Below are 27,030 nucleotides of genomic sequence, written 5' to 3'. Positions count from 1 at the left end.
GGCATTTATTGAGCACTTACTAGGTGCAAAGCAATGTTCTAAGCGCTGAGGGGGGATACAAGGTGGTCAGGTTGTCCCACGTGGGGCTCACAGTCTTAATTCCCATTTTACAGACGAGGTAACTGAGGCCTAGAGAAGCGAAGTGACTTGCCCAGGGTCACACAGAGGATAAACGGTGAAACCCCTGGTCCGCTGGGAGAGTCCCTAGTCTGCTGGGGGAGTGGGATGAGCATGACCCTGCCCTTGGGAAGCCCCTGGACCATTAGGGGAGTTTCCAGTTTTCTGGGGGAGCCCCTGATCCATTGGGGGAGCTTTGGTACACCGGAGGAGCCCCTGGTCTGCTGGGAAAGATGGGATAATGATAATAATAATAATGATGGTATTTATTAAGCGCTTACTATGTGCAAAGCACTGTTCTAAGCACTGGGGAGGTTACAAGGTGATCAGGTTGTCCCCCGGAGGGCTCACAGTCTTAATCCCCATTTTACAGATGAGGTCACTGAGGCACAGAGAAGTGAAGTGACTTGCCCAAAGTCACACAGCTGACAATTGGCGGAACCAGGATTTGAACCCATGACCTCTGACCTCAAAGTCTGTGCTCTTTCCCCTGAGCCATGGGATAGACATGACCGTGATCTGGGGGAGCCCCTGATTCCCTGGTGAAGTCCCTGGTCTGCGAGAGGCACCACTGATACACTAGGGGAGCCCCTGGTCTGCTGGGGAAAATGGGCTATTCATTCATTCATTCAATCGTATTTATTGAGTGCTTACTGTGTGCAGAGCACTGTACTAAGCGCTTGGGAAGTACAAGTTGGCAACATAGGCTAGACATAACTGATCTTGGGGACCCCCTAGACCACTGGTGGAGCCCCTGGTTTGCAAGAGGAATTTCTGGTTCATTGGGGGAGCCCCATGTCTGCAGGGGGAGGTGGGACGGACACAGTCCTTGCCCTTAATGAGGCCTCAGTCCAGTAGAGGAGAAAAGATGGAAACAGTCCCTGCCTTCAGGAAACTCCCAGTAGTCCCAGGGAGTTGACCGGAGAGGATGACTCACAGAATGGGCTTGCAGAAGGATTCATCCAGGATTGTTAACTCCTCCTTGTGAGCAGGGAATGTCTTTGTTTGTTGTTGTATTGTACTCTCCCAAGTGCTTAGTACAGTGCTCTGCACCCAGTAAGCCCCGAATAAACACGATTGAATGAAGAGCTGTGACAAGGTGGTGGCGAGCTGGGATATGAAGGACGCAAGTGAGGGAGTGTGTGGGCCAGAGGAGGAGACGGTGGCAGCACAAGGAAGAGCAGTGCTGCCTAGTGCTTAGAGCTCGGGCCTGGGAGTTAGAGGACCTGGATTCTAATCCCAGCTCCACCACCTGACTGCTGTATGTCCTTGGGAAGTCACCTCACTTCCCTGAGCCTCAGTTTCCTCTCCTCACCCTCCTTAGACTGGGAGCCCCATGTGGGTTGGGGATTGTGTCCAGTGCTTGGCATGTAATAAGCGCTTCACAAATAGGACAAACATTACTAAGAGTAAAAAATAGAGACTGGGCACCCGCTGGATGCGATGCGCTGTACTAAATGCTTGGGAAGGAACAACCCATGTCTGAGACACATTCCCTGTCCACGAGACCCTTACACTCTAACAGGGGAGACAGACAGAAAAACATTTACAAAGGGGATGACTGGGAATGAATCTGTGCAATCGATTGTACGTACATAAGTGCTGAGGGAGGAAATAAGTAGGTAAATCCCTAAATACATATGGAAGTGTTAGGAGAGGCCATCTGAGGAAGGGGTAATTTGGTTTTGGGTCCAGATTTGAACAGAAGCCACCGAAGTCTACTTCCTTGCAAAGCCACCACAACCGATGCCAGAGTTTGGTGGCTCATAAATGAGAGTTGGAGTGCCTCTTCCCTAAGAGAAAGCTCCACCACTTTTTAATGGGGACAAAACTAACGTGTCCTCGTGGAGAGAGCATGGGCCTGTGACTCAGAAGGACCTGGGTTCTAATCCCTGCTCTGCCACTCGTCTGCTGTATGTTTGGTTCTGTTCTCTGTCTCCCCCTTTTAGACTGTGAGCCCACTGTTGGGTAGGGACTGTCTCTATGTGTTGCCAATTTGTACTTCCCAAGCGCTTAGTACAGTGCTCTGCACATAGTAAGCGCTCAATAAATATGATTGATTGATTGATTGATTGACCTTAGGCAAGTCACTTACCTTCTCTGTGCCTCAGTGACCTCACCTGCAAAATGGGGTTTAAGATTGTGAGCCCCAGGTGGGTCAGAATCTGGGTCCAACCTGATTATCTTGTATCCTCCCCAGCGCTTAGAACAGTGCCTGACACATAGTAAGCACTTAACAAATGCCATAAAAAAAATCTCAATTTTGGCTTGAAAGGAAAGGAAGGTGGTGTCTCATAGCTGGAGGAGCACAGTTTTGAGAGGTTCAGTGGCAGCAGGAAATCCCCCATCAATCGATGGTATTTATTGAGTGCTTACAGTGTACACTGTACTAAGTACTTGTTGTTATGCCGTCGAGTCACGTCTGATCCGTAGCGACGTCATGGACACGTCTCTCCCAGGAACCCCCCACTTCCATCCACCATCGTTCTGGTAGCATATCCATAGAGTTTTCTTGGTAAAAATATGGAAGTGGTTTCCCATTGCCTCCTTCCGCACAGTAAACGAGTCTCTGCCCTTGCCTCCCTCCCATGACGCTGCTGCCCAGCACAGGTGATCTGGGGAGAGTACAACAGAACAGAGGTTGTAGATGGTCTTCCCTGCCCACAAGGAGTTTGCAGTCTAGAGGGAGAGACAAACCCCAAACTCCAGGACACAGCCCCTCCTTCGCTCACCTTTACCCCTCGGCAGGGGGTGGGAAGAGTGTGAAATCCTGAGCACTACAGGTCTCTGCAACTCCAAACCCATGGACTGCTGCATTCCCTGCCTAGGAGAGATTTCGTCCCCTCAGGAGATAATAATGATAAAAATGATTATGATATTCGTAAAGCGCTTACTATTTGCCAGGCCCCGTACTAAGCACCGGGGTGGATACGAGCTAATAGGGTTGGACACAGTCTCCGTCCCACATGGGGCTCCCTGTCTCCATCCCCATTTTAAAGATGAGGTAACTGTGGCGCAGAGAAGTTAAGTGACTTGCCCCAGGTCACACAGCAGACGAGTGGTCTGGGGTCACGTGGAAACCCCCATTCGGGCCGGGGCTCGGTGGGGCTGAGGGGTCGAGGAGGCCTAGATTTCCGCAGGCCTGGACTGAGGCTGGAGAGGGCATGGAGCTGGCCGGGCCCTGAGGTGGACAGCCGGCGGGGGTCTCCCACTGCAGGAGTCGGTGAGGACTCCCACCCTCATCAGGGGGCCCCAGAACCCCTCGCTCCAGGCCCTGAAGGGCTCCGGTCAGCGTCAGGAAGAAATTGTGCCGGGAGCCAACCTGAAGGGAGGGCCCGGAGAAGAGCCCTCAGGGAGCCTGAAGTCCCTGGACCCTGGCGCCATTCCCTCTGGCATCGGCGGACCCTTCTTCACGCCCCTGGCCCGCACCCCCTGACCCCTCCCACAGTCAGCTCACATTCCAGGTGGCCTTGCTCTCCAAATCTATTTTTAATCAAAGAACAAAGCCTACTTGTTGGGAGCTGGACGAGAGAGGAGAGTTTTGTTCCACCCTGTTTGTTCACGTTTCCTATAATCCAGGGGAGCAGGGCACTGGCAGATGGCCCCCTTCCCTGGAGGGCCCCTCCAGGAACATTCCTATCCTCTCTTTAGCCACCACAGCTGGCCCTGTATAATAATAATAATGATGGTATTTGTTAAGTGCTTACTATGTGCAAAGCACTGTACTAAGCTCTGGGGAGGTTACAAGGTGATCAGGTTGTCCCACGGGGGGCTCACAGTTTTTAATCCCCATTTTACAGATAAGGTAACAGAGAAGTTAAATGACTTGCCCAAAGTCACACAGCTGACAGTTGGCAGGGCCAGGATTTGAACCCATGACCTTCGACTCCAAAGCCCGGGCTCTTTCCACTGAGCCACGCTGCTTCGCTTGTGTATGGGGACCCCAGAGGGGTGGAGCCTGTTTCCTGGCACCCAGAGCCCAGGCTAGAGAGCAGGCTCAGTTCCACCCCCTCAGTCAAGAGCAGAGACAGGGTGGATCCTGCGGTCCCCCTATTTATTGAGCGCTTTCTGTGTGCATAGCACTGAACTAATCTCTTGGGAGACTCCAGTTCGGCAGAGTGGGTGGACACAGTCCCTGCCCACAGTGAGCTCATGGTCTAGAGAGACCTCTTTGCTTTCTCTCCTGCGTTCTCCCTGTCCCTGCTCTCTCTCCATTCATTCATCCATTCGATCGTATTTATTGAGCGTCTACTGTGTGCAGTGCACTGTACTGAGTGCTTGGGAAAGTACAATATAGACTGTGAGCCCATTTCTAGACTGTGAGCCCACTGTTGGGTAAGGACCATCTCTATATGTTGCCAACTTGTACTTCCCAAGCGCTTAGTACAGTGCTCTGCACACAGTAAGTGCTCAATAAATACGATTGAATGAATATAGCAACAAACTGCATCCAGAGGATGTCTGCCCGCCACCTAAAACTCAACATGTCCAAGACTGAACTCCTTGTCTTCCCTCCCAAACCCTGCCCTCTCCCTGATTTTCCCATCACTGTTGAGGGCACTACCATCCTTCCCGTCTCACAAGCCCGCAACCTTGGTGTCATCCTCGACTCCGCTCTCTCATTCACCTCTCACATCCAAGCCGTCACCAAAACCTCCCGGTCTCGGCTCCGCAACATTGCCAAGATCCGCCCTTTCCTCTCCATCCAAACCGCTACCCTGCTCGTACAAGCTCTCATCCTATCCCGTCTGGACTACTGCATCAGCCTTCTCTCTGATCTCCCATCCTTGTGTCTCTCCCCACTTCAATCCAGACTTCATGCTGCTGCCCGGATTGTCTTTGTCCAGAAATGCTCTGGGCATGTTACTCCCCTCCTCAAAAATCTCCAGTGGCTACCAATCAATCTGCGCATCAGGCAGAAACTCCTCACGCTGGGCTTCAAGGCTGTCCATCACCTCGCCCCCTCCTACCTCACCTCCCTTCTCTCCTTCTCTAGCCCAGCCCACACCCTCCGCTCCTCTGCTGCTGCTAATCTCCTCACCGTGCCTCGTTCTCGCCTGTCCCGCCATCGACCCCCAGCCCACGTCATCCCCTGGGCCTGGAATGCCCTCCCTCTGCCCATCCGCCAAGCTAGCTCTCTTCCTCCCTTCAAGGCCCTACTGAGAGCTCACCTCCTCCAGGAGGCCTTCCCAGACTGAACCCCTTCCTTCCTCTCCCCCTCGTCCCCCTCTCCATTCCCCCCATCTTATCTCCTTCCCTTCCCCACAGTACCTGTATATATGTATATATGTTTGTACATATTTATTTATTTATTTTACTTGTACATATCTATTCTATTTATTTTATTTTATTAATGTGTTTGGTTTTGTTCTCTGTCTCCCCCTTCTAGACTGTGAGCCCACTGTTGGGTAGGGACTGTCTCTATATATTGCCAACTTGTACTTCCCAAGTGGTTAGTACAGTGCTCTGCACACAGTAAGTGCTCAATAAATACGATTGATTGATTGACTGATTGATTTCCCCTGCCCCAGCCCAGCAGCTCATCCCAGCAGCCTAGAGGGTTCTAATCCCAGCTCCGCCACTTGTCTGCTGGGTGGCCTTGGGAAAAATCACTTCATTTCTCTGTGCCTCAGTTATCTCATCTGTAAAATGGGGATTAAGACTGTGAGCCCTATGGGGGACAGTGACCGTGTCCAATCCGATTTGCTTGTATCCACCCTGGCACTTAGTACAGTAGAGAAGCAGCGTGGCTCAGTGGAAAGAGCATGGGCTTTGGAGTCAGAGGTCATGGGTTTGAATCCCGGCTCTGCCGCATGTGTGCTGTGTGACCTTGGGCAAGTCACTTCACTTCTCTGAGCCTCAGTTACCTCATCTGTAAAATGGGGATTATGACTGTGAGCCCCCTTTGGGACAACCTGATCACCATGTATCCTCCCCAGCACTTAGAACAGTGCTTTGCACATAGTAAGTGCTTAACAAATGCCATCATTATTGTTATTATTATTACAGTGCCTGGCACATAGTAAGCGCTTAACAAATGCCAGTATTATCAGCATCACAGGGATGGACCTCCAAGATGGGAGATGAAGAAATCACAGAGAGGGCTGAAGGGGAGCAGAGTCCTGGTGGGTGGGAGCAGGGAAAAGAGAGTGAGGTCTTTAATTGCCATAGTCATCCCTGTGGTGTTAAGCACTTACTATGTGCCAAGCATCGGACAAAGCAATGGGGCAGAGATGAGACACTCAAGTGGCTCAGTGGAAAGAGACTGGGCTTGGGAGTCAGAGGTCATGGGTTCTAATCCTGGCTCTGGAACTGTCAGCTGTGTGACTTTGGGAAAGTCACTTAACTTCTCTGTGCCTCAGTTACCTCACCTGTAAAATGGGGATGAAGACTGTGAGCCCCACGTGGGACAATCTGATCACCTTGTATCCTCCCCAGTGCTTAGAACAGTGCTTTGCACATAGCAAGTGCTTAACAAATGCCATCATTATCAACGCTTAGAACGATGCTTGGCACATGACTCAGTGGAAAGAGCCCGAGCTTTGGAGTCTGAGGTCATGGGTTCAAATCCCAGCTCCACCAACTGTCAGCTGTGTGACTTTGGGCAAGTCACTTTACTTCTCTGGGCCTCAGTTCCCTCATCTGTAAAATGTGGATGAAGACTGTGAGCCCCCCGTGGGACAACCTGATCACTTTGTAACCTCCCCAGTGCTTAGAACAGTGCTTTGCACATAGTAAGTGCTTAATAAATGCCATCATTATTATTATTATTACATAATAAGTGCATAACAATTATCATCCAAAAAAATAGTGGGACAGAGATCTCTGTCCCACACAGGGATCATGGTCTAAAGGAGAGGGAGGATGGGTATCCACACCCCATTTTACAGATGAGGAAACCAAATCCCAGAGCAGCTAATAATAATAATTGTGATATTTGTTAAGCACTTACTTTGTGCCAAGCAGGCACTGTACTAAGCGTTGGGGTGGATAGAAGCAAATCGGGTTGGACACAGTCCCTGCCCCACGTGGGCTCACAATCCCAATCCCCATTTTACAGATGAGGTAACTGAAGCCCGGAGAAGTGAAGTGACTTGTCTAGGATCGCCCATCACACAGGTGGCAGAGCCAACATTAGAAACAATGACCTTCTGACTCTCAGGCCCATGGTCTAAGCACTACACCATGATACTCGCCCAAGGTTACATGGCAGGCAAGTAGGGAGAAGGATGTGGGCTTCCCTGGACTCACCGGGCACATGAAAATTAGGCAGAGAATCGGGCAGAGGCCCCAAAGACCTGGAATCAACGGCCATGGGAGAGGGGCACTCGGGGTAGGCGTGAGCGGGAGGAATGGAGGAGAGGGTGCTGGGAAAGCCACGTGGCCCAGAGGGAGTTTTCCAGTCAGGAAAATCTTCACCGACACTTCCCTTCCCTTCCCTGTCCACCTCTTTCACCTCTCATTTTCAGTGGCCGCAGCCCGGGTGTCTCTGTCCTGAGCTCCAGAGACAAAGAATACCTCTGGTGGCTGTCAGGACCTCCGGTTGCCTTCCTTTCCATCCTACCTTAGGGCAGGGAAGAGCACAGAAGACCTGGGTACAAATCCCAGTCTGCCACTGTGACACTGGGCCTCTCTGCCCCCGATTCCTCATCTGGAAAATGGGGATTGAAAACCTGTTCTCCCTTTCCCCTAAAGTCCAAGTCTTGTGTGGGACAGAGGCTGAATCTGAGAGAGTTTAGCACAGTGCTTGGAACATAGTTAGTGCTTAACCAATACCATTAGCAGTATGACTATTATTATTATTATTAGCGTTATTATTAGAAATGGAACAGGCCCAAATTAACCCTACCACATGGCCTGAGTTGTTAGAGTAGTGAGGTTAGGTAGGAGGGGGGCAAGGGCCCAAGAGTTGATAGTAAGGAGATTCTGTTTGATGCGGAGGTGGATGGGCAACCCCTGGAGGTTCTTGAGGAGTGGAGGGTTTTTTTTAGAAAAATGCCAAGTCTGTACTTGAGATGAGAGAGACAGGAGGGAGGGAGGTCAGCGAGGAGGCTGCTGCAGTAATCAAGATGGGAAATGAGAAGTGCTTGTATCAGCATGATAGCTTTTTGGATGGAGAGGAAAGGGTAGATTCTAGAGATGTGAGGCTAGAACCAATGGGACTTGGGGACAGACTGAATCTGCCTGTTGAAAAAGAGATGAGGCAAGGATAACGCTAAGGTTACAGGCTTGTAGGACAGGAAGGATTGTGGTGCTGCCTGTAGGGATGAGAAAACTGTGGGAAAGACCTGGTTTGGGTGGAAAGATGAGGAGACAGTGTGTCTATTATTACATTGCACTCTCCCAAGTGCTTAGAACAGTGCTCTGCCCACGGTAAGCACTCAATAAATAGGATTTATTGAGTTATTGATTGAGTTCTGGTTTGCACATGTTAAGTTTGAAGTGTGTCGGTGTGATAGCCAACTAGAAATGTCCAGAAGGCAGGAGGAGATATTCATTCGGTCGTATTTATGGAGTGCTTACTTTGTGCAGAGCACTGTACTACAGCACTGTACTGTACTGTTCTAAGCACATAGTAAGCACTTAATAAATGCCATTATTATTATTATTACTAAGTGCTGGGAAAGTACAACGCAGCAATAAATAGAGAAAATCCCTGCCCACAACTGGCTTGTAGTCTAGTAAATAGTCTAGTAAATATGAGAAGGAGAAAGGTTGATCCTGGACAGGTTGATTTGGGAATCATCCACATAGAGATGGTATCTGAAGCCAGGGGAGCAAAGGAGTTCTCCAAGGGAGTGGGGGAGGATGGAGAATAGCAGGGGGGGGGCCAGAACTGAACCTTGAGGGACTCCCACCATTAGAAGGTGGGAGGTAAAGGAAAGAGATTGTGAAAGAGATTGAGAAGTGGCAGCCAGAGAGCTAGGAGAACCAGGAGAAGATGCCATCAGTGAAGCCGAGATTGGATAATGTTTCCGGGGAAAGGGGGTGGTAGACGATGTTGAAAGCAGTTGAGAGGATGAGGAGGATTAGGATGGAGCTGATGGGACACTGAGGGAGAGTCAGGGATGGAGAGGGAGAGTGAGGGGGGTTAGATGGTCCATCCTGGGTCACTGGAGGGACGGTCAGGAAGGAGATCGGAGAGAGAGGAGTTGGATGGTCCATGCTGGATCACTGGAGGGAAAGTCAGGGATGAAGAAGGGAGAGTGAGGCGGGTTAATGGGTTAGTTAGAATGAGTTGATCTAGCGGGGCTGTGCCGGGTCACTGGAGGGAGAGTCAAGAGGAAGAGTGAAGGGGATTGGATGATCTCTGCTGGGTCACTGGGTGTCCCTGCCGTCGGATGATTCACAGGCCACTGGGGAGGCCGAGGGTCAGCCCTGAGAGCTAGACCCTCCTCTATCCCCCTCCCCCTGCACCACAGCTGGCCCATGGACAACAGCCAATCCATCCCAGGACTCTGGTTGTGACGAAGGCACTGGGACGTGTGGAGGAACCATGAGGTGGTGGCACTCCTGGACACCCACTCTCACTGTTAAGGACTCCTAGGTCTGTGCTGTACCCACTAGGCCACACTGCATCTCAACAATTTCTCAGGAAGGTTGGAGGGGTTATAGTGAAAGTGTGTGCATGTGTGTGCTTGTATGTGTGTGTGTCCAAAGGATCAGATACAGAGGGAGGAAACAGGTGGGGTCCTTGAGATTCTACTCTTCCGTGTTGGTTCATCCCCAACCTCAGCTCTTGTGTGTGTATTTATCTTCAATTGTACATTCGTCACGTACTCAGAGAACCCTATTTGCCAATATTTTGAGTTCTGTCTCCCCCGTCACGGTCTCGACTTCCTTATGAGCAGGGAACAGGTCACTTCATTCTGCTGTGTTGTCCTGGGTGCTCAGGACGCTGCATCCGACGCAGTGGGCGCCCAATAAATAGCATCATTATTCCTTCTACTATCAGCACAGTCAGAACTACCCTGAGAAGCAGGATGAGAAGCAGCGTGGCTCATTGGAAAAGAGCACGGGCTTTGGAGTCAGAGTTCATGGGTTCAAACCCCGGCTCTGCCAATTGTCAGCTGTGTGACTTTGGGCAAGTCACTTCACTTCTCTGGGCCTTAGTTCCCTCATCTGTAAAATGGGGATTAAGACTGTGAGCCCACCTTCGGACAACCTGATCACCTTGTAACTTCCCCAGCACTTAGAACAGTGCTTTGCACATAATAAGTGCTTAATAAATGCCATAATTATTATTATTATTATTATCTTGTGGGGGGCTTGTTGCCACGGCACACCGCAGGGAAAGACCACCCAAAACATCCAGGTGTGAGGAGGGAATGGCCATCCACGGCTACCCTGTAGCCACTTCTGGGAGGCATGAAGGAGAGGCTGACGGCTGCCCAAGATCCAGTCTCCAGGAAAGCCAGACTGTGGCTCTTTTCAGAAAAATGTCCAAAGGGTCCTCAACTGATCAATCAATCAATCAATGGCATTTATGGAGGACTTACCGGGTGCAGAGCACTCTGCTAAGTGCTGGGGAGTGGACAAGGAAAAGAGTTGATAGATTTGCTCCTTGTATAGACCACCAGGCCAGCCGCTCTCCGAGGGCCCAGTTGCTGCCTCTGGCCACCCCTTCTCCATCCCACTCCCACCCCACCCGCGGCTTCTCTGGCCCCTCCACTCAGGCTTCATTCCTGCTCTGGCCAGGGACCCTGGACTGTACGCTCATTTTGGGCAGGGAATGTGTCTCTTCAGTCATCTATTGTACTCTCCCAACCACTTAGTACTATGGTAAGTGCTCAATAAATACTGACTGACTCTGACAAGGCTTGGGGAGGGATCGAGTACTATGGTAAGTGCTCAATAAATACTGATGACTGACTCTGACAAGGCTTGGTGAGGGAACGGCTAAGGAACTGGGGAGGAATAATAATAATAATGCGGCCAATTTGTACTTCCCAAGCGCTTAGTACAGTGCTCTGCACATAGTAAGCGCTCAATAAATACGATTAATGATGATGATAATGGTATTTATTAAGGGCTCACTCTGCGCCTAGCATTGTTCTAAGTGCTGGGGTAGATACAAGGTAATCAGGTTGTCCCACATGGGGCTCACAGTCTTAATCCCCATTTTTCAGATGAAGTAACTCCTTCCTCTCCCCCTCCCCATCCCCCCGCCTCACCTCCTTCCCCTCCCCACAGCACCTGCATATATGTATATATGTTTGTACGTATTTATTACTCTATTTATTTATTTAATTTTTTGTACATATTTATTCTATGTATTTTATTTTGTTAATATGTTTTGTTTTGTTCTCTGTCTCCCCCTTCTAGACTGTGAGCCCACTGTTGGGTAGGGACCGTCTCTATATGTTGCCAGCTTGTACTTCCCAAGCGCTTACTACAGTGCTCTACACACAGTAAGCGCTCAATAAATACGATTGAATGAATGAATGAAAGTAACTGATGCACAGAGAAGTTAAGTGGCTCGCCCGAGGTCACACAGCAGACAAGTGGTGGAGCCGGGATTAGAACCCACGTCCTCAGACTCCCAAGCTAGTGCTCTTTCCATTGAGCCACACTGCTTCTAGGCAAATTCTTTGCCCTCAGGGAAACCTAGGGGAAAGCATACCCGACTGGGAGTCAGAGAACCCAGGTTCTAATCTCAGCTTCACTGCTTTTCTCTGGGTGACCTTGGGGAAGTCATTTCTCTTCTCTGTGCCTCAGTTGTTTGGGTTTTTTAAGAAAAATAATGGTATTTTTTAAGGATTTACTATGTGCCAGGCATCGTTATTAGCACCGGAGTAGATACAAACGAATCAGGTTGGACACAGTCTTAATCTCCATTTTACAGATAAGGTAACTGAGGCACAGAGAAGTGAAGTGACTTGCCCAAGATCACACAGCAGACAAGTGAGAAGCAGCGTGGCCCAGTGGAAAGAGCATGGGCTTTGAAGTCAGACGTCATGGGTTCAAATCCCAGCTCCGCCAATTGTCAGCTGTGTGACTTTGGGCAAGTCACTTAACTTCTCTGTGCCTCAGTTACCTCATCTGTAAATATGGGGATTAAGACTATGAGCCCCCCGTGGGACAACCTGATCACCTTGTAACCTCCCCAGTGCTCAGAACAGTGCTTTGCACATAGTAAGCGCTTAATAAATGCCATCATCATTATTATTATTAAGTGGCAGAGGTAGGATTAGAACCCAGGTCCTTCTGGCTCCCAGGCCATGCTGCTGTTCACAGTTTCCTCCTCTGTACAATGGAGATTAAATCCTATTCCCTCCTACTTATACTGTGAGCCCCAGGCGAGCCACCTGATTATCTAATCTCCATTTTACAGATAAGGTAACTGAGGCACAGAGAAGTGAAGTGACTTGCCCAAGATCACACAGCAGACAAGTGAGAAGCAGCGTGGCTCAGTGGAAAGAGCACAGGCTTTGGAGTCAGATCTAATGCCATCATTATTATTATTACCCCAATGCTCCGCACAGTGTAACCACCTAACAAATATCTCTACCATTATTAGAGGGGGAGGAAGAGGCAGGCATTTTTAGGGCTGAATTTTGGACCAAAATATGGACCCAATCACTTCCTCCAGCATCTTCTCCTCTCAGTCAGGCAATCAATCAATAGTATTTATAATGCAGTTCCTCTATGCCGAGCACTGTAGTAAGCACCTGGGAGAGAACAATACGACAGAGTTGGTAGAGGTGATCCCTGCCCACAAGGAGCTCACAGGCCAGAGTCATTGCCTCAGTTACCTCAACTGTAATGGAGTCTAAAACTGTGAGCTCTGTGTGGAAAGAGCCCGGGTTTGGGAGTCAGAGGTTGTGGGTTCTAATCCCGCCTCCGCCACTTGTCAGCCGTGTGACTCTGAGCAAGTCACTTCACTTCTCTGGGCCTCAGTTCCCTCATTTATTTATTTATTTTACTTGTACATTTCTATCCTATTTATTTTATTTTGTTGGTATGTTTGGTTCTGTTCTCTGTCTCCCCCTTTTAGACTGTGAGCCCACTGTTGGGTAGGGACTGTCTCTATGTGTTGCCAATTTGTACTTCCCAAGCGCTTAGTACAGTGCTCTGCACATAGTAAGTGCTCAATAAATACGATTGATTGATTGATTGATTGATCTGGAAAATGGGCATGAAGACTGTGAGCCCCACGTGGGACGACCTGATTACCTTGTATAATAATAATGGCGTTTGTTAAGCGCTTACTATGTGCAAAGCGCTGTTCTAAGCACTGGGGGGGGGGGGTACAAGGTGATCAGGTTGTCCCACGTGGGGCTCACAGTCATCATCCCCATTTTACAGTTGAGGTAACTGATGCTCAGAGAAGATAAGTGACTTGCCCAAGGTCACACAGCAGACGTGGTGGAGCTGGGATACGAACCCATGACCTCGGACTCCAAAGCCCGTGCTCTTTCCACTGAGCCACGCTGCTTCTCCTCCCCCAGCGCTTAGAACAGTGCTTGGCACATAGTGAGCGCTTAACAAAAGCCATCATCATTATTATTACTATTATTGTGTGAGACAGGGACTGTGTCCATTCCAAGTATCTGGAATCTACCCCAGCGCTTAGTACAGTGCCTGACACATAGGAAGCACTTACCAAATACCACAAAAGACAAGCTAAATTTTGCCAGTGACCTGATCTCCTAGCCCTTTTTTCCGGTCCTCCCCCTGCATGGTGTCCCTCAGGAAGTCACCATTCCCCAGAATCCCCGGTCCTGGAAGTTCGGCCCAGAGGCCGCCGGCCTACTCGACTGAAAAAGCCAGAGGATTTAAGGCGGTTGATGACTGTCCAGCTGTTACTACTCCTCTCTCGGGCTGTGAAAAAGGACAAATGAGGTCAGTATTGGATGTGGGCCTGCGGTGTCCGCCCTCCCAGGAGGCCTTCCCCAACGCATTGCTCATCTCCCGCTTTGTGTCTACCCAACTGCCGCTTCAAACATCTCGAGTAGTCGCTACACCCACCCCCGACCCTGCTCCCATGTGGTCCCACGTGGGGCTCACCATCTGAATCCCCATTTTTCAGATGAAGTAACTGAGGCACAGAGAAATTAAGTGGCTCCCCCAAGGTCACACAGCAGACAAGTCTCCCATTTCCTTGAGGACAGCATTGGGGTCCGCTCACTCTATTAATAATAATAATGATGATGGCATTTAGTAAGCGCTTACTATGTGCGAAGCACTGTTCTAAGCGCAGGGGAGGTTACAAGGTGATCAGGTTGTCCCTCGGTGGGCTCACGGTCTTCATCCCTGTTCTACAGATGAGGTAATTGAGGCCCAGAGAAGTGAAGTGACTTGCCCAAAGTCACACAGCTGACAATTGGCGGAGCTGGGATTTGAACCCATGACCTCGGACTCCAAAGCCCGGGCTCTTTTCCACTAGCGTTTAAGGCAGCATGCTGCCCAGAGTAGGCACTCAATAATAATAATAGTGGTAATAATAATGGTGGTATTTGTTAAGCGCTTACTATGTGCCAAGCACTGTTCTAAGCGCTGGGGGCGGGGGTGGGGGTATACAAGGTGATCAGGTTGTCCCACGGGGGACTCACAGCCTTAATCCCCATTTTACAGATGAGGGAACTGAGGCCCAGAGAAGTGAAGTGACTTGCCCAAGGTCACACAGCTGACAAGTGGCAGAGCCGGAAACATTTTCAACTGATTTACTGATGGATGAGTTGTCCAGTTTTATACCGGCCAGTCAGTTTCGGTCGCTGCATTCCCTGCCTTGTTCCAGATGTTTTGATTTCTGTTCTCTTCATGGCTCCAGTTGCAAAGTTCTGCAGCTTGTAAGCGATCAGAAAGTAGTAGTAGTAGTAGTAGTAGTAGTAGTAGTAGTAGTAGTAGTAGTAGTAGTAGTAGTAGTGAAGCAGCGTGGCTCAGTGGAAAGAGCCCGGGCTTTGGAGTCATGGGTTCAAATCCCAGCTCTGCCAATTGTCAGCTGTGCGACTATGGGCAAGTCGCTTAACTTCTCTGTGCCTCAGTTGCCTCATCTGTAAAATGGGGATTAAGGCTGTGAGCCCACCATGGGACAACCTGATCACCTTGTAACCTCCCCAGCACTTAGTACAGTGCTTGGAGCATAGTAAGCGCTTAACCAATAACACAATAATTATTATTATTATTATTGGTGGTAATTGTAGTAGCAGCAGTAATTGTAGTAGCAGTAGAAATAGTAGTAGCAGTAATAATAACCCCGGCGCTTAGTACAGTGCTTAGGGCATAGTAAGCGCTTAACCAATAACACAGTAATAATAATTATTATTATTGGTGGTAATTGTAGTAGTAGCAATAATTGTAGTAGCAGTAGAAATAGTAGTAGCAGTAATAATAACAATAATAATTATAATTATAGTACTTGTTAAACATTTCCTATGTTCCAAGCACTGTACTAAGCGCTGGGGTGGGGTAGAAAATAGTAGTGGTAGCGGCAGTAGTAGCCCTCTTTTTACTCCTAAACATTCCCTTCTTCACACTCAAGAACGCAAGGACCTACGTTTAATTCAGCAATTTAATCAAGGAACTACAGGACAAAGCAGTTATTGCTGTTGACCTCCTCACCCCTAAATTTCTCTGACCCCAAGCGCTTAGTGCAGTGCTCTGCACACAGTAGGCACTCAATAAATACGATTGAATGAATCCCCCACCTTACCTCCTTCCCCTCCCCCGGCACCTGTATATATGTATATATGTTTGTACGTATTTATTACTCTATTTTGTTTGTACATATTTATTCTATTTATTTTGTTAATATGTTTTGTTTTTTTGTCTCTCTCCCCCTTCTAGACTGTAAGCCCACTGTTGGATAGGGACCGTCTTTATATGTTGCCAACTTGTACTTCCCAAGCGCTTAGTACAGTGCTCTGCACACAGTAAGCGCTCAATAAATATGATTGAATGAATGAATGAATGACCCCACCTGTCCCCTCAATCCCCTCTCTCCAATCAGCCCATCCCTGTCCTCCTTTCCATTCATTCATTCAGTCGTATTTATTGAGCGCTTACTGTGTGCAAAGCACTGTACTAAGCGCTGGGGAGAGTACAATATAACAATAAGCAGTTCCCCCACCCCAACCAGGTCATCCTGCTGTCCCAGTGCTGCCCCTCATTTCCCTCCTCTTGTCCCGTGCCAACCCCCGTCCACTCACTCAATCAATCAATGGTATTTATTGAGCGCTTACTGTGTGCAGAGCACTGTACTAAGTGCCTGGGAAGTACAAGTTGGCAACATATAGAGACAGTCCCTACCCAACAGTGGGCTCCCATCCCAACCCCTCCACACCCCTCCCACCCTCCCCGCAGCAGCAGCACGGCGTAGTGGATAAAGCACAGGCTTGGGAGGCAGAAGGTCATGGGTTCTAATCCTGGCTCTGCCACTTGTCCGCTGTGTGACCTTGAGCAAGTCACTTCACTTCTCTGGGCCTTAGTTACCTCATCTTATTATTATTAAAGGAAGACTGGGTGATAAGAGGATGAGGTTAAAGGGACCTGGGAGGAACGGTGAGTCATATTAATGACCGTCTCCCCCTCTAGACTGTAAGCTCGTTGTGGGCAGGGAGCGTGTCCGTTATATTGCCGTATTGTACTCTCCCAAGCGCTTAGCATGGTGCTGTGCATGGGGATTAAGATTGAGCCCCCTGTGGGACCACCTGATCACCTTGTAACCTCCCTAGCACTCAGAACAGTGCTTTGCCCATCGTAAGCGCTTAATAAATTTTAGAACAGTGCTTTGCACATAGTAAGCGCTTAATAAATGCCATTAAAAAATAAATAAAAATAAATGCCATCATCATTATTATTATTATTATTATCTGGAAAAAATGGGGATTAAGAGTGGGAGCCCAGTCTGGGACAGGGACCATATCCAACCTGATTAACTCGTAGCGACCTCAGTGCTTAGAACAGTGCCCGGCATATGGTGAGTGCTTAACAACTGCCATAATAATTATTATTGTTTAACTGCAGGCAAGGAAGGGGACGGAGGGAGGGGGGACGGGAGGGCTGGGCAAGAGGGAGGGAGGAAGGCTGGCGTGGGCCAGCCTGAGATGTTCAGAGGCCATACATGGGTTTGGAATGAAGCAGCCGGAGCTCAGAGGTGGGGCCGTGCCAAGAAGCCCAGAAACTTTGCAAGAAGCTTTGCACATAGTAAGCGCTTAATAAATGCCATTATTAAGCCCAGGGCTGGGCTTGGCAGTCAGGCTCCGGGCTCCGGGCCCAGCTGGGGCCCAGCGGCCTGCCCGCCTCCTCTGTTGAGTAAACTTTGGTCCGTTGCTGGGGTGATTCAGGAGAGAAGGAGGCCGTTGCTCCACTGCTGCTGGGCCCCTGCTCCTGCCACCCTCCACCCCCGCAACCCTGGTTCTGTCCCTCACTGCTGCCAAGTCTCTGCCCCTGCTGCTTCCAGGGCCCTGCCCGCTGCTCTGAAACCACCCACCAGCCTTGCGTGAGGGAGGCAAGAAGGGACTAGCTGCTCTAAACGCAGATGTTTTCGGGGTGGGAAAGAGGGGCCCCTCTTAACCAGCTCTTCATCCTTCCCCCGCCCCCCTCTGCTTTTTCCCTAGGGTAAGGATAGAGCCAGGGATTTGGCCAAGAATGGAAAGGGGCGGGTGGGAGGGTGGCACAGTGGCCTTATTCCCGGCAGTTTCGTTGGAGTGGCGAGTCAGATTGGAGGTTATCCCCGAGGAGTGGATGAGAGGAATCGAAAACTGTGGGAGTCAAGTGGGCAGCAGTCTGAGAGTCCTTCACGGAGCGACGGCAGGGCGTGAGGCCGTAGGAGAGGGGAAGATCTGAAGGTCCAGGATTCGAATGCTTTCAGAAGGGCCAGAGCAGCGTGGCTCATTGGAAAGAGCCTGGGCTTTGGAGTCAGAGGTCATGGGTTCAAATTCCGGCTCCGCCAATTGTCAGCTGTGTGACTTTGGGCAAGTCACTTCACTTCTCCGGGCCTCAGTTACCTTATCTATAAAATGGGGATTAAGACTGTGAGCGCCCCGTGGGACAACCTGATCACCTCGTAATCTCCCCAGCACTTAGAACAGTGCTTGGCGCATAATAAATGCTATCATTATTATTATCTGGACCAGAGGCCGGGAACTGGCCAGGAGGAAGGCGACTCCTCCACTTCCTCCCCTTCTTCCTCCTCCTCCTCGGCCTTCTCCTCCTCAGGACTGTGCAGGCTCAGGGCCTCGGGAACGACACACAGTCCGTCCCCTGCCTTGGGCAGACTGCCCCGGCCTGCTCCCACCCCCTCCGGGCCCCCGAGTCCTGCTCTCCCAGCCAGATCCTGGGGCCCACATGTTCCCCCACATCAGGAGAGCCGCCCGGCCCCTCCTCTTCCAGCGCCACCAGATGTGGAGAACCAGACCCGGCCTCTCTGCTGGCTGGGAGAAAGCTCTGCGCAGCCGGGATGGACGGAGGGAAGGACGGAGGGAGGGAGAGGCCGCCATGGCCGGGGAACGCAGACCTGAGGGGCAGAGGGGACAGAGGGGAAGAAAAGCCAGCCTGACCCCCGGTCCATTCACCAGCTGCTGAGCCCCAGCTCAGACCAAGGCAGCGTGGCTCAGTGGAAAGAACCTGGGCTTCGGAGTCGTCAGAGGTCATGGGTTCAAATTCCGGCTCCGCCAATTGTCAGCTCTGTGACTTTGGGCAAGTCACTTCACTTCTCTGGGCCTCAGTTACCTCATCTGTAAAATGGGGATGAAGACTGTAAGCCCCACGTGGGACAACCTGATCACCTTGTATCCTCCCCAGCGCTTAGAACGGTGCTTTGTGTTCATTCATTCATTCAATCGTATTTATTGAGCGCTTACTGTGTGCAGAGCACTGTACTAAGCGCTTGGGAAGTACAAGTTGGCAACATATAGAGATGGTCCCTACCCAACAGTGGGCTCACATAGTAAGCGCTTAATAAATGCCATTATTACTATCTCCTCCAAGAAGCCTTCCCTGACTAAGCCCTGCTTTCCTTTTCTTCAACTCCCTTCTGTCACCCTGACTTGCTCCCTTTTTGCATCCCCTTTTCCAGTCTCACAACACTTACGTCCAATCAATCAATCAATCAATCAATCATATTTAATAAGCACTTACTGTGTGCAGAGCACTGTACTAAGTGCTTGGGAAGTACAAGTTGGTAATAAAACAAAACATATTAACAAAATAAAATTCATTCATTCATTCAGTCATATTTATTGAGCGCTCACTGCTTGCAGAGCACTGTACTAAGCGCTTGGGAAGTCCAAGTTGGCAACATCTAGAGACGGTCCCTCCCCAACAGCAGGCTCACAGTCTAGAATTGGGAGACAGAGAATCAGTCAATCAATCTATCGTATTTATTGAGCGCTTACTGTGTGCAGAGCACTGTACTAAGAGAAGCAGCGTGGCTCAGTGGATAGGGCCCGGGCTTTGGAATCAGAGGTCCTGGGTTCAAATCCCAGCTCTGCCACTTGTCAGCTGCGTGACTTCGGGCAAGTCACTTCACTTCTCTGGGCTTCAGTTACCTTATCTGGAAAATGGGAATGAAGACTGTGAGCCCCCCGTGGGACAACCTGATCATCTTGTAACCTCCCCAGCACTTAGAACAGGGCTTTGCACATAGTAAGTGCTTAATAAATATAATTATTATTATTATAGCTGCCATTTATTTGTTCATATTAACGTCTGTCTCCCCCTCTAGACAGCTTGCTGTGGGTAGGGACCGGGTCTGTTATATTGTTACATTGTACTCTCTCAAGTGTTTAGTACAGTGCTCTGCACCCGGTAAGCACTCACTAAATACTGACTGACTACCCACCCGGCCAGTGGGACCCCAAGGACAGGCTCTGGTAGCCCGCTGAAGCAGGTCATCTGATCACGATGCAATCAATCAATCAATAGTATTTATTGAGCGCTTACTGTGTGCAGAGCTTACTGTGTGCACTCTCCTGCAGGCTCAGTGGAGTGAAAGACCTCAGTGGCCAGTGGCCACCTCAGCCCGGCGAGTGAGGCCTGGGAGTAGAGGGTCCTTCAGCTCGGCCCGGGCCAGCCGCCCTCCAACCCAGGGAACCTGGGGGTCCGGGAACCTTTCAGTCTTCCCACCTCTGCTGGATCCTCATCCTGCGGCCGGCTGGCACCCCATCCGCTCCGTTTGTTTAAATATTTGCCATCGCTGATTTGCTTCCCAGCGGGCTCGGTTATGTAGCTGGGCGGCGACCCAAGGAATCCTCTTGCCCCCTGGGTGGAGGGTGGAGGTGGTTCAGATTGGAGAAGCAGTGTGGCTTAGTAATAATAATAATAATTATGGCATTTATTAAGCGCTTACTATGTGCAAAGCCCTGTTCTAAGCTCTGGGGAGGTTACAAGGTGATCAGGCTGTCCCACGGGGGGCCTCACAGTCTTCATCCCCATTTTACAGATGAGGTAACTGAGGCACAGAGAAGTGAAGTGACTTGCCCAAAGTCACACAGCTGACAATTGAACCCATGACCTCTGACTCCAAAGCCCATGCTCTTTCCACTGAGCCACGCTGCTTCTCCTATCCTAGTGGATAGAGCACAATGTTGGGAGTCAGAGGGATTTGGGTTCTATTCCCGTCTCCATCACTTGTCTGCTGTGTGACCGTGGGTGAGTCGTTTCACTTCTCTGGGCCTCAGTTACTTTATCTGGAAAATGGGGATTAAGGGAGTGAGCCTCGTGTGGGACAGAGACTGTGTCCAACCCAATCAACTTGTATCTACCCCAGCACTTAGAACGGTGCCTGGAAAATAGTAAGCACTTAACAAGTACCATAATTACTATTATTTTTATGTTCAGGGGGCTTTCCCCAGGCCCCCCGGGGCTCTGGACTAAAGCAGGGGCAACCTGTCCTGGGGGAGACCCTGGTTCCGACCGTCCCGGCCAGTTTGATTTTTCTGAGAAGGCTGCCCAGGCCCTCGCCCCTTGAAGAAACAGTGGTCACTGCCCCCCTAAATCTGCCACTTCTTGGTCCCGAACTTCCAAAGTGCCCAGGGAAGCAGCAGGGCCCAGGGGCAGGAACATGACCCTGGGAGCCAGGGGACTTGGGTTCTAATTCCGCTTCTGCCACTCACCTGCTCTGTGGCAGGGGGGCAAGTCACGGCGTGGCTTACAGGATGGATCACAGGCTTGGGAATCAAAAGGATTTGGGTTCTAATCCCTGCTCCATCACATGTCTGCTGTGTGACCTTGGGAAAATCGCTTTACTTCTCTGGCCCTCAGTTACCTCATCGGTAAAATGGGGATTAAGAGTGTGAGCCCCAAGTGAGACAGGGACTGCGTCCAGCCTGAATAGCTTGTATCTACCCCAGGGCTTAGAGCAGTGCTTGGCACATAGTAAGTGCTTAAAAAGTATAATTATTATTAGTATTATTATTATTAAGTAGTTTCCCTTCTCTGGGCCTCAGTTTCCTCCTCTGTAAAATGGGCATTCAATGCCTCTTCTCCTTCCCCCTTAGACTGTAAGCCCCTGTGGGACGGGGATTGTGCCCAACCTGAAGATCTTGTATCTATTATAGTGCTTGGCACATAGCAAGCACTTAACAAGGAGCACGATTATTCACAATAGCACTGTGCACTGCACTAAATGGGAGCTCAATAAATACTACTGCTCTATCCACTCAATAACTACTACTAAATACTACTAAATTACTAACAATCACAGTGTTTGTTAAGTGCTTACTGTGTGCCAAGCACTGTATTAATCAGAATGGACTCACTTCTTGTCCCACAGTCTAAGGGGGAGGGAGACCAGGTATTGAATCCCCTCTTTACAGATGAGGAGACTGAGGCATAGAGGAGTAAGGTGACTTTCCTAAGGTCACCTCAGGTCCTCTGACTCCTGGGCCCTGGCTGTTTCCCCTAGACCACGCTGATTCTCACCATTACTATTATTACTACTACTACTATTGTAGAGAAGCAGCGTGGCTCAGTGGAAAGAGCCCGGGCTTTGAAGTCAGAGGCCATGGGTTCAAATCCTGGCTCCGCCAACTGTCAGCTGTGTGACTTTGGGCAAGTCACTTCACTTCTCTGGGCCTCAGTTACCTCGTCTGTAAAATGGGAATTAAGACTGTGAGCCCCCCGTGGGACAACCTGATCACCTTGTAACCACCCCAGCGCTTAGAAAAGTGCTTTGCACATAGGAAATGCTTAATAAATGCTATCATTATTACTATTAATGCTACTGCTACTACTACTTCTACTATTAATGCTACAACTATGCTACTCTCTCCCATGAAGGAGGGCACGAGAAAGAGCGGAGACTCAAGTTTACTGTGCGGAAGGACGCAAGGGTAAACCACTTCCAGATTTTTACCAAGAAAACTCTAAGGCTACACTACCAGAACAATTTAGTCATTCAATTGCATTTATTGAGCGCTTACTGTGTGCAGAGCATCCATTCATTCATTCAATCGCATTTATTGAGCGCTTACTGTGTGCAGAGCATTCATTCATTCATTCAATCGTATTTATTGAGCGCTTACTGTGTGCAAAGCACTGTACTAAGTGATTGGAAAGTATAATTCAGCAATAAAGAGAGAAAATTCCTGCCCACACCGGGCTTCCAGTCTAGAAGGGGGGAGACAGATATCAAAACAAGTAAACAGGCATCAATATAAATAAATAGAATTATAGATATATACGTAAGTGCCATGGGGTGGGAAGAGGGAGGTAGAGAAAAGGGAGTGAGTTGAGGCGACGAGGAGGGGAGGGGAGCTGAGGAAATGGGGGCTCAGTCTGGGAAGACCTCCAGGAGGAGGTGAGCTCTCAGTAGGGCTTTGAAGAGGGGAAGAGAGCTAGCTTGGTGGATGTGCGGAGGAAGGGCATTTCAGGCCAGAGGTAGGACGTGGGCCAGGGGTCAACGGCGGGACGGGCGAGAACGAGGTGCAGTGAGGAGGTTAGCGGCAGAGGAGTGGAGTGTGTGGGCTGGGCTGTAGGAGGAGAGAAGGGAGGTGACGTAAGAAGGGGTGAGGTGATGGAGAGCATTGAAGCCAAGAGTGAGGAGTGTTTTGTTTGATCCTAGGAGAGATGTGTCGATAGTGTCGCTATGGGTGAGAAACAACTCGACAGCAAAAGACAAGACTATTGTTATAACTGCTACTATTTGTATTAATGTCACTATTACTACTATTACCTCTATTATTACTACTAATACTCCTCCTCCTCTGTCCCCAAGGCCAGGCAGACAGATCAAGCTGAGCTAGATCCCCTCGGGTCACCCAGAGGCTAGTGGCTAGAGGCTAGGCTACACCCCTAGTGTGGCTAGGGTAGGGTCTCCTAGGAACAGCCAGGTTCCATCTCTGCTTCTCTGAGTGGTGTCTCCCCAAGCTCAACATCTCTGTCTGAGCATGGATAGCCATGACCCTGCTCTGTGCTCCCTCACCTAGGCTACAGGTGGAGGAGAGGCGTGTTAGGGGGACCTCTCCCTGGTGCCCATCATGCCAGGGTTGCCCCCAGTGAGCGGCCCAGGCCTATGGGGCCTGGCTCTGTGGAAACTCCATCTCTTCACCTCCCCCGGCCCCCCGCCCCACCCTCTGGGAGCTGGGGCAGAGTGTGGGAGAGACTTTGGGGTGAGGCAGGGGTGGTCTTTGTTCTCGGGATGGACATCCAGGAGTTTGGAGACCCTGGGGGGTCCTGGTGAGACCTAAGACGGGGCCCAGCTGCTGTCATTTCTCCCCCTCCTCTAATAATAATAATAATTATGGTACCTGTTAAGCGCTTACTGTGTGCCAGACACTGTACTAAGCACTGAGATGGATACAAGCAAATCTGGTTGGACACAGTCCCTGCCCCACATTGGGCTCACACTCTTAATCCCCATTTTTTACAGATGAGGTAACTGAGGCACGGAAAATTTAAGCGATTTACACACAGACGGTGGAGTTGGAATTAGAACCTGTGACCTTCTGAATCCCAGGCCCCCTAGGCCACTAGACAATCTCTCTCTCTGACCTCTGGCCTCATGCCCATTCAGCCCCATGCCAGCCTCTCCGGTGCCACCCCAGCCGGATGATCCCTGACCCCTCCATTGAGAGAGACGGGGCGGGCGGGAGCCAGTCGGCAGGGCACGAGGCCCGGGCGGCGGGAAGAGGGGGGCCTAGTGAATGGACCAAGGCAGCGCCCCGCTGACCATCCCCCCATTTTCTCCCACAGAAGATGAAGCCGACGTCCCCCGGGAGACGATCCACCCCTTCCGCCATCAGCCGGGCCCTCGGCAAGTCCAGGACCCTGACCCGGTAAGTCCCCGCCTTGCCCCGGGCCTTCTCCCCCAGGGACGTCACCTCTGGACCTGGCTGTGAGCTTGCTGCCCTCGTCTTTAGCTCCAGGCTGCAGCCCCCCTTCTTCTACAAGCGCCAGCGCTCTTTCCTCAGAAAGGCTGAGGAGGCCGCTTGGTGAACGTTGGAGCTTTGGCAGCCCAGCCCACCCACCTCATCATCACTGGGAAGCTTCACTTCACCTGACTCTCTGCCGAGCAGCCTTTGTCGGGAATCAGCCTCAGAGTGGGCCAAGATGGTTCCCCCTCCACTTCCGGGGTTTGGAGACACCTACCCACTGCCTGGGATTGACCTTCCCGCTGCCTGGGATTGCACAAAGTGCCCGCTATGAACCCAGTGCCTGCTGTTCTAAACCACCCCCTCTCCCCTCTCCTAACAAACCGAATCCAACCGCCGGTCCCATGCCGGCTCTTCCTCCATCTTCTGCCATCCCCGGAGGGTGATGGGAAACAGGTAGCTGGGGTTTCCTCCCGCTTCCTCCCCACTCAGGGACCCCCACAAGAGCAGTGTGGCCTAGCAGAAAGGATCCTGGTTCTAATCCTGGCACCACCGCTTGCCTGCTGTGGGACCTTGGGCAAGTCTTTTAACTGCTCCGTTCTTCAGTTTCCTCTTCCAGAAAATGGAGGTTCAATACCCTCCTACAGGGTTGGTGAACCCTGTGAGAGACAGGGACTGTTTTCAACCTAATAAACTCATATCTACCCCAGCACTTAGAGAGTGTTTGACACATAATAAGGGCTTAACAAAATACCACAATTATTCTTATCCTGCTTCCACCCCCCCTCCTCCCACTTAAGCGACCTTCCTTAAAGTGCCCCCCATACCCCCCTTCTCTGTCCAGTCCTGACTGACTCCCCCCGCCCCCCTCCCCCGGGAAAAAGGCCTTTGTTATCACCAAGTTACATTAACGACAACCTCATTCGCACCTACTCAGTCCTCCCATGCTAGTTGGCTGTTCACTCCTCTCCCCAGGTATCTCTGCTCCCTGACCCCCTTAACAGGTCCAGCCTACTCCAGCACATAATAGTTTGTATCTGCTCTCTGTGACATCATTATCATCATTATCATCATTAACTCATCCCGATCCAAACCCTCCCCACCCCTCGCAGCCTTCCCCCTCCCTCCCCTCCCTCGACAGCTACTGCCAAGTGTGGCCTCTGGAACCCCCGCTCCGTTTTAAGTAAGATCCCTTTGATCCTGGACCTATTCCTTTCCAGCTCTCTACTCCTCCTCGCCCTAACTGAAATACGGTTGTCTCCGGACGACACGGTCTCTTCTGCTGCTCTCTCCAGTGGAGGCCTCTTCTTCTCCCACTCCCCCAGACTCATCGGAAAAGGAGGAGGTGTCGGTTTCCTTCTTGCCCCACAATGTCCCTTTCGCACTATCCCTCCTCCCCCTTCCCTTTCCTTCCCTTCCTTTGAAGCCCACATTATTCGCCTCTACCACCCCCTCCAGATTCTTGTAGCCGTCATCTACTGCCCCCCCCACCCCGCTCCACCTCCAACTTCTTTAACGATTTTGACCCCTTCCTCACCTTCCTTCTCTCCTTCTCCATGCCCACTCTGATCCTCGGAGACTTCAACATCCACATGGATATCCCTGATGACTCCTCTGCCACCTGCCCTCTATCTCTCCTTGACGCTGCCAATCTCTTGCTCCACCCCACCTCACCCACTCACCAACTTGGTCATATCCTCGACCTCATCATCTCCTACTGCTGCACTGTGTCCACCCTCACCAACTCTGAAATCCCTCTCTCTGATCATAATCTTCTCACCTGCCTCCTCACTCACACTCCTTTCCCCTGTAAATCCGTATTACTCCCTCACAGAGATCTCCGCTCTCTGGACCCCACCCATCTTTCGGAGTGCCTCACACCCCACCTCGCCGCCCTCTCCTCTCTACCCAGTCTTGATGATCAGATTACTGCTCTCAACTCTACCCTTTCTACTCAGCTAGACTCACTCACTCCCCTTTCCCTTCGCTGCTCTCGTACCAGCAACCCACAGCCCTGGATCACTGCCACTGTCCGCCTCCTTCGCTCTTATGCTCGAGCTGCTGAACGCTGCTGGCGAAAGTCTAAACACCATGCCAACCTCGTTCACTTCAAGTTTATCCTTTCCTGCCTTAACTCAGCCCTCTCCTCTGCCAGACAAAACTATTTCTCCTCCTTTATTGACAACGATTCCCATCATCCCCGTCAGCTCTTCCATACATTCAAATCCCTTCTCAGGCCCCCGGTTCCTCCCCCTCCTCCTTCCCTCACCTCCAATGATCTGGCCTCCTACTTCATTAACAAAATTAAATCCATCAGGTCTGACCTCCCCAAAGTCACTTCCCCCACTTCTCCAACCCCCCGACTCTTAACACTCTCTGCTACTCTCCCATCCTTCCCAGCAGTATCCTCAGAGGAGCTCTCCTCCCTCCTCTCAAGTGCTACTCCGGCCACCTGTGCTTCTGACCCCATTCCCTCTCATCTCATGAAATCTCTCGCTCCGTCCCTTCTCTCCTCCTTAACTTCCATCTTCAACTGCTCACTCTCCACTGGTTCCTTCCCCTCTGCCTTCAAACATGCCCATGTCTCTCCCATCCTAAAAAAACCCTCTCTTGACCCCACCTCACCTTCTAGTTATCGCCCCATCTCCCTCCTACC

The 27,030-nt window shown here is 50.6% G+C and overlaps 1 protein-coding gene across 3 annotated transcripts in view; it reads left to right on the top strand.

The window, feature by feature from the left end:
• Nucleotides 1-27,030, top strand: part of LOC119930093 (rho GTPase-activating protein 20-like) — an 89,395-nt gene that overhangs the window by 16,963 nt on the left and 45,402 nt on the right. For 2 of the 3 annotated variants that reach the window (XM_038748553.1, XM_038748551.1), the window contains exons 1-2: nucleotides 13,822-13,962; nucleotides 24,256-24,338. In XM_038748553.1, the coding sequence (XP_038604481.1) occupies nucleotides 24,259-24,338 (80 nt within the window). In that variant the 5' untranslated portion in view covers nucleotides 13,822-13,962; nucleotides 24,256-24,258. Of the gene's footprint in view, nucleotides 1-13,821; nucleotides 13,963-24,255; nucleotides 24,339-27,030 lie in introns of those variants that run through there. The other variant, XM_038748552.1, reaches the window with a different exon arrangement.

The sequence above is a fragment of the Tachyglossus aculeatus genome, chromosome 6 (assembly GCF_015852505.1).
Source record: "Tachyglossus aculeatus isolate mTacAcu1 chromosome 6, mTacAcu1.pri, whole genome shotgun sequence".
In the NCBI taxonomy this organism is placed as follows: Eukaryota; Metazoa; Chordata; class Mammalia; order Monotremata; family Tachyglossidae; genus Tachyglossus; species Tachyglossus aculeatus.
The sequence above is the reverse complement of the archived record's forward strand: the minus strand, read 5'-3'. Positions and strand labels throughout refer to the sequence as shown.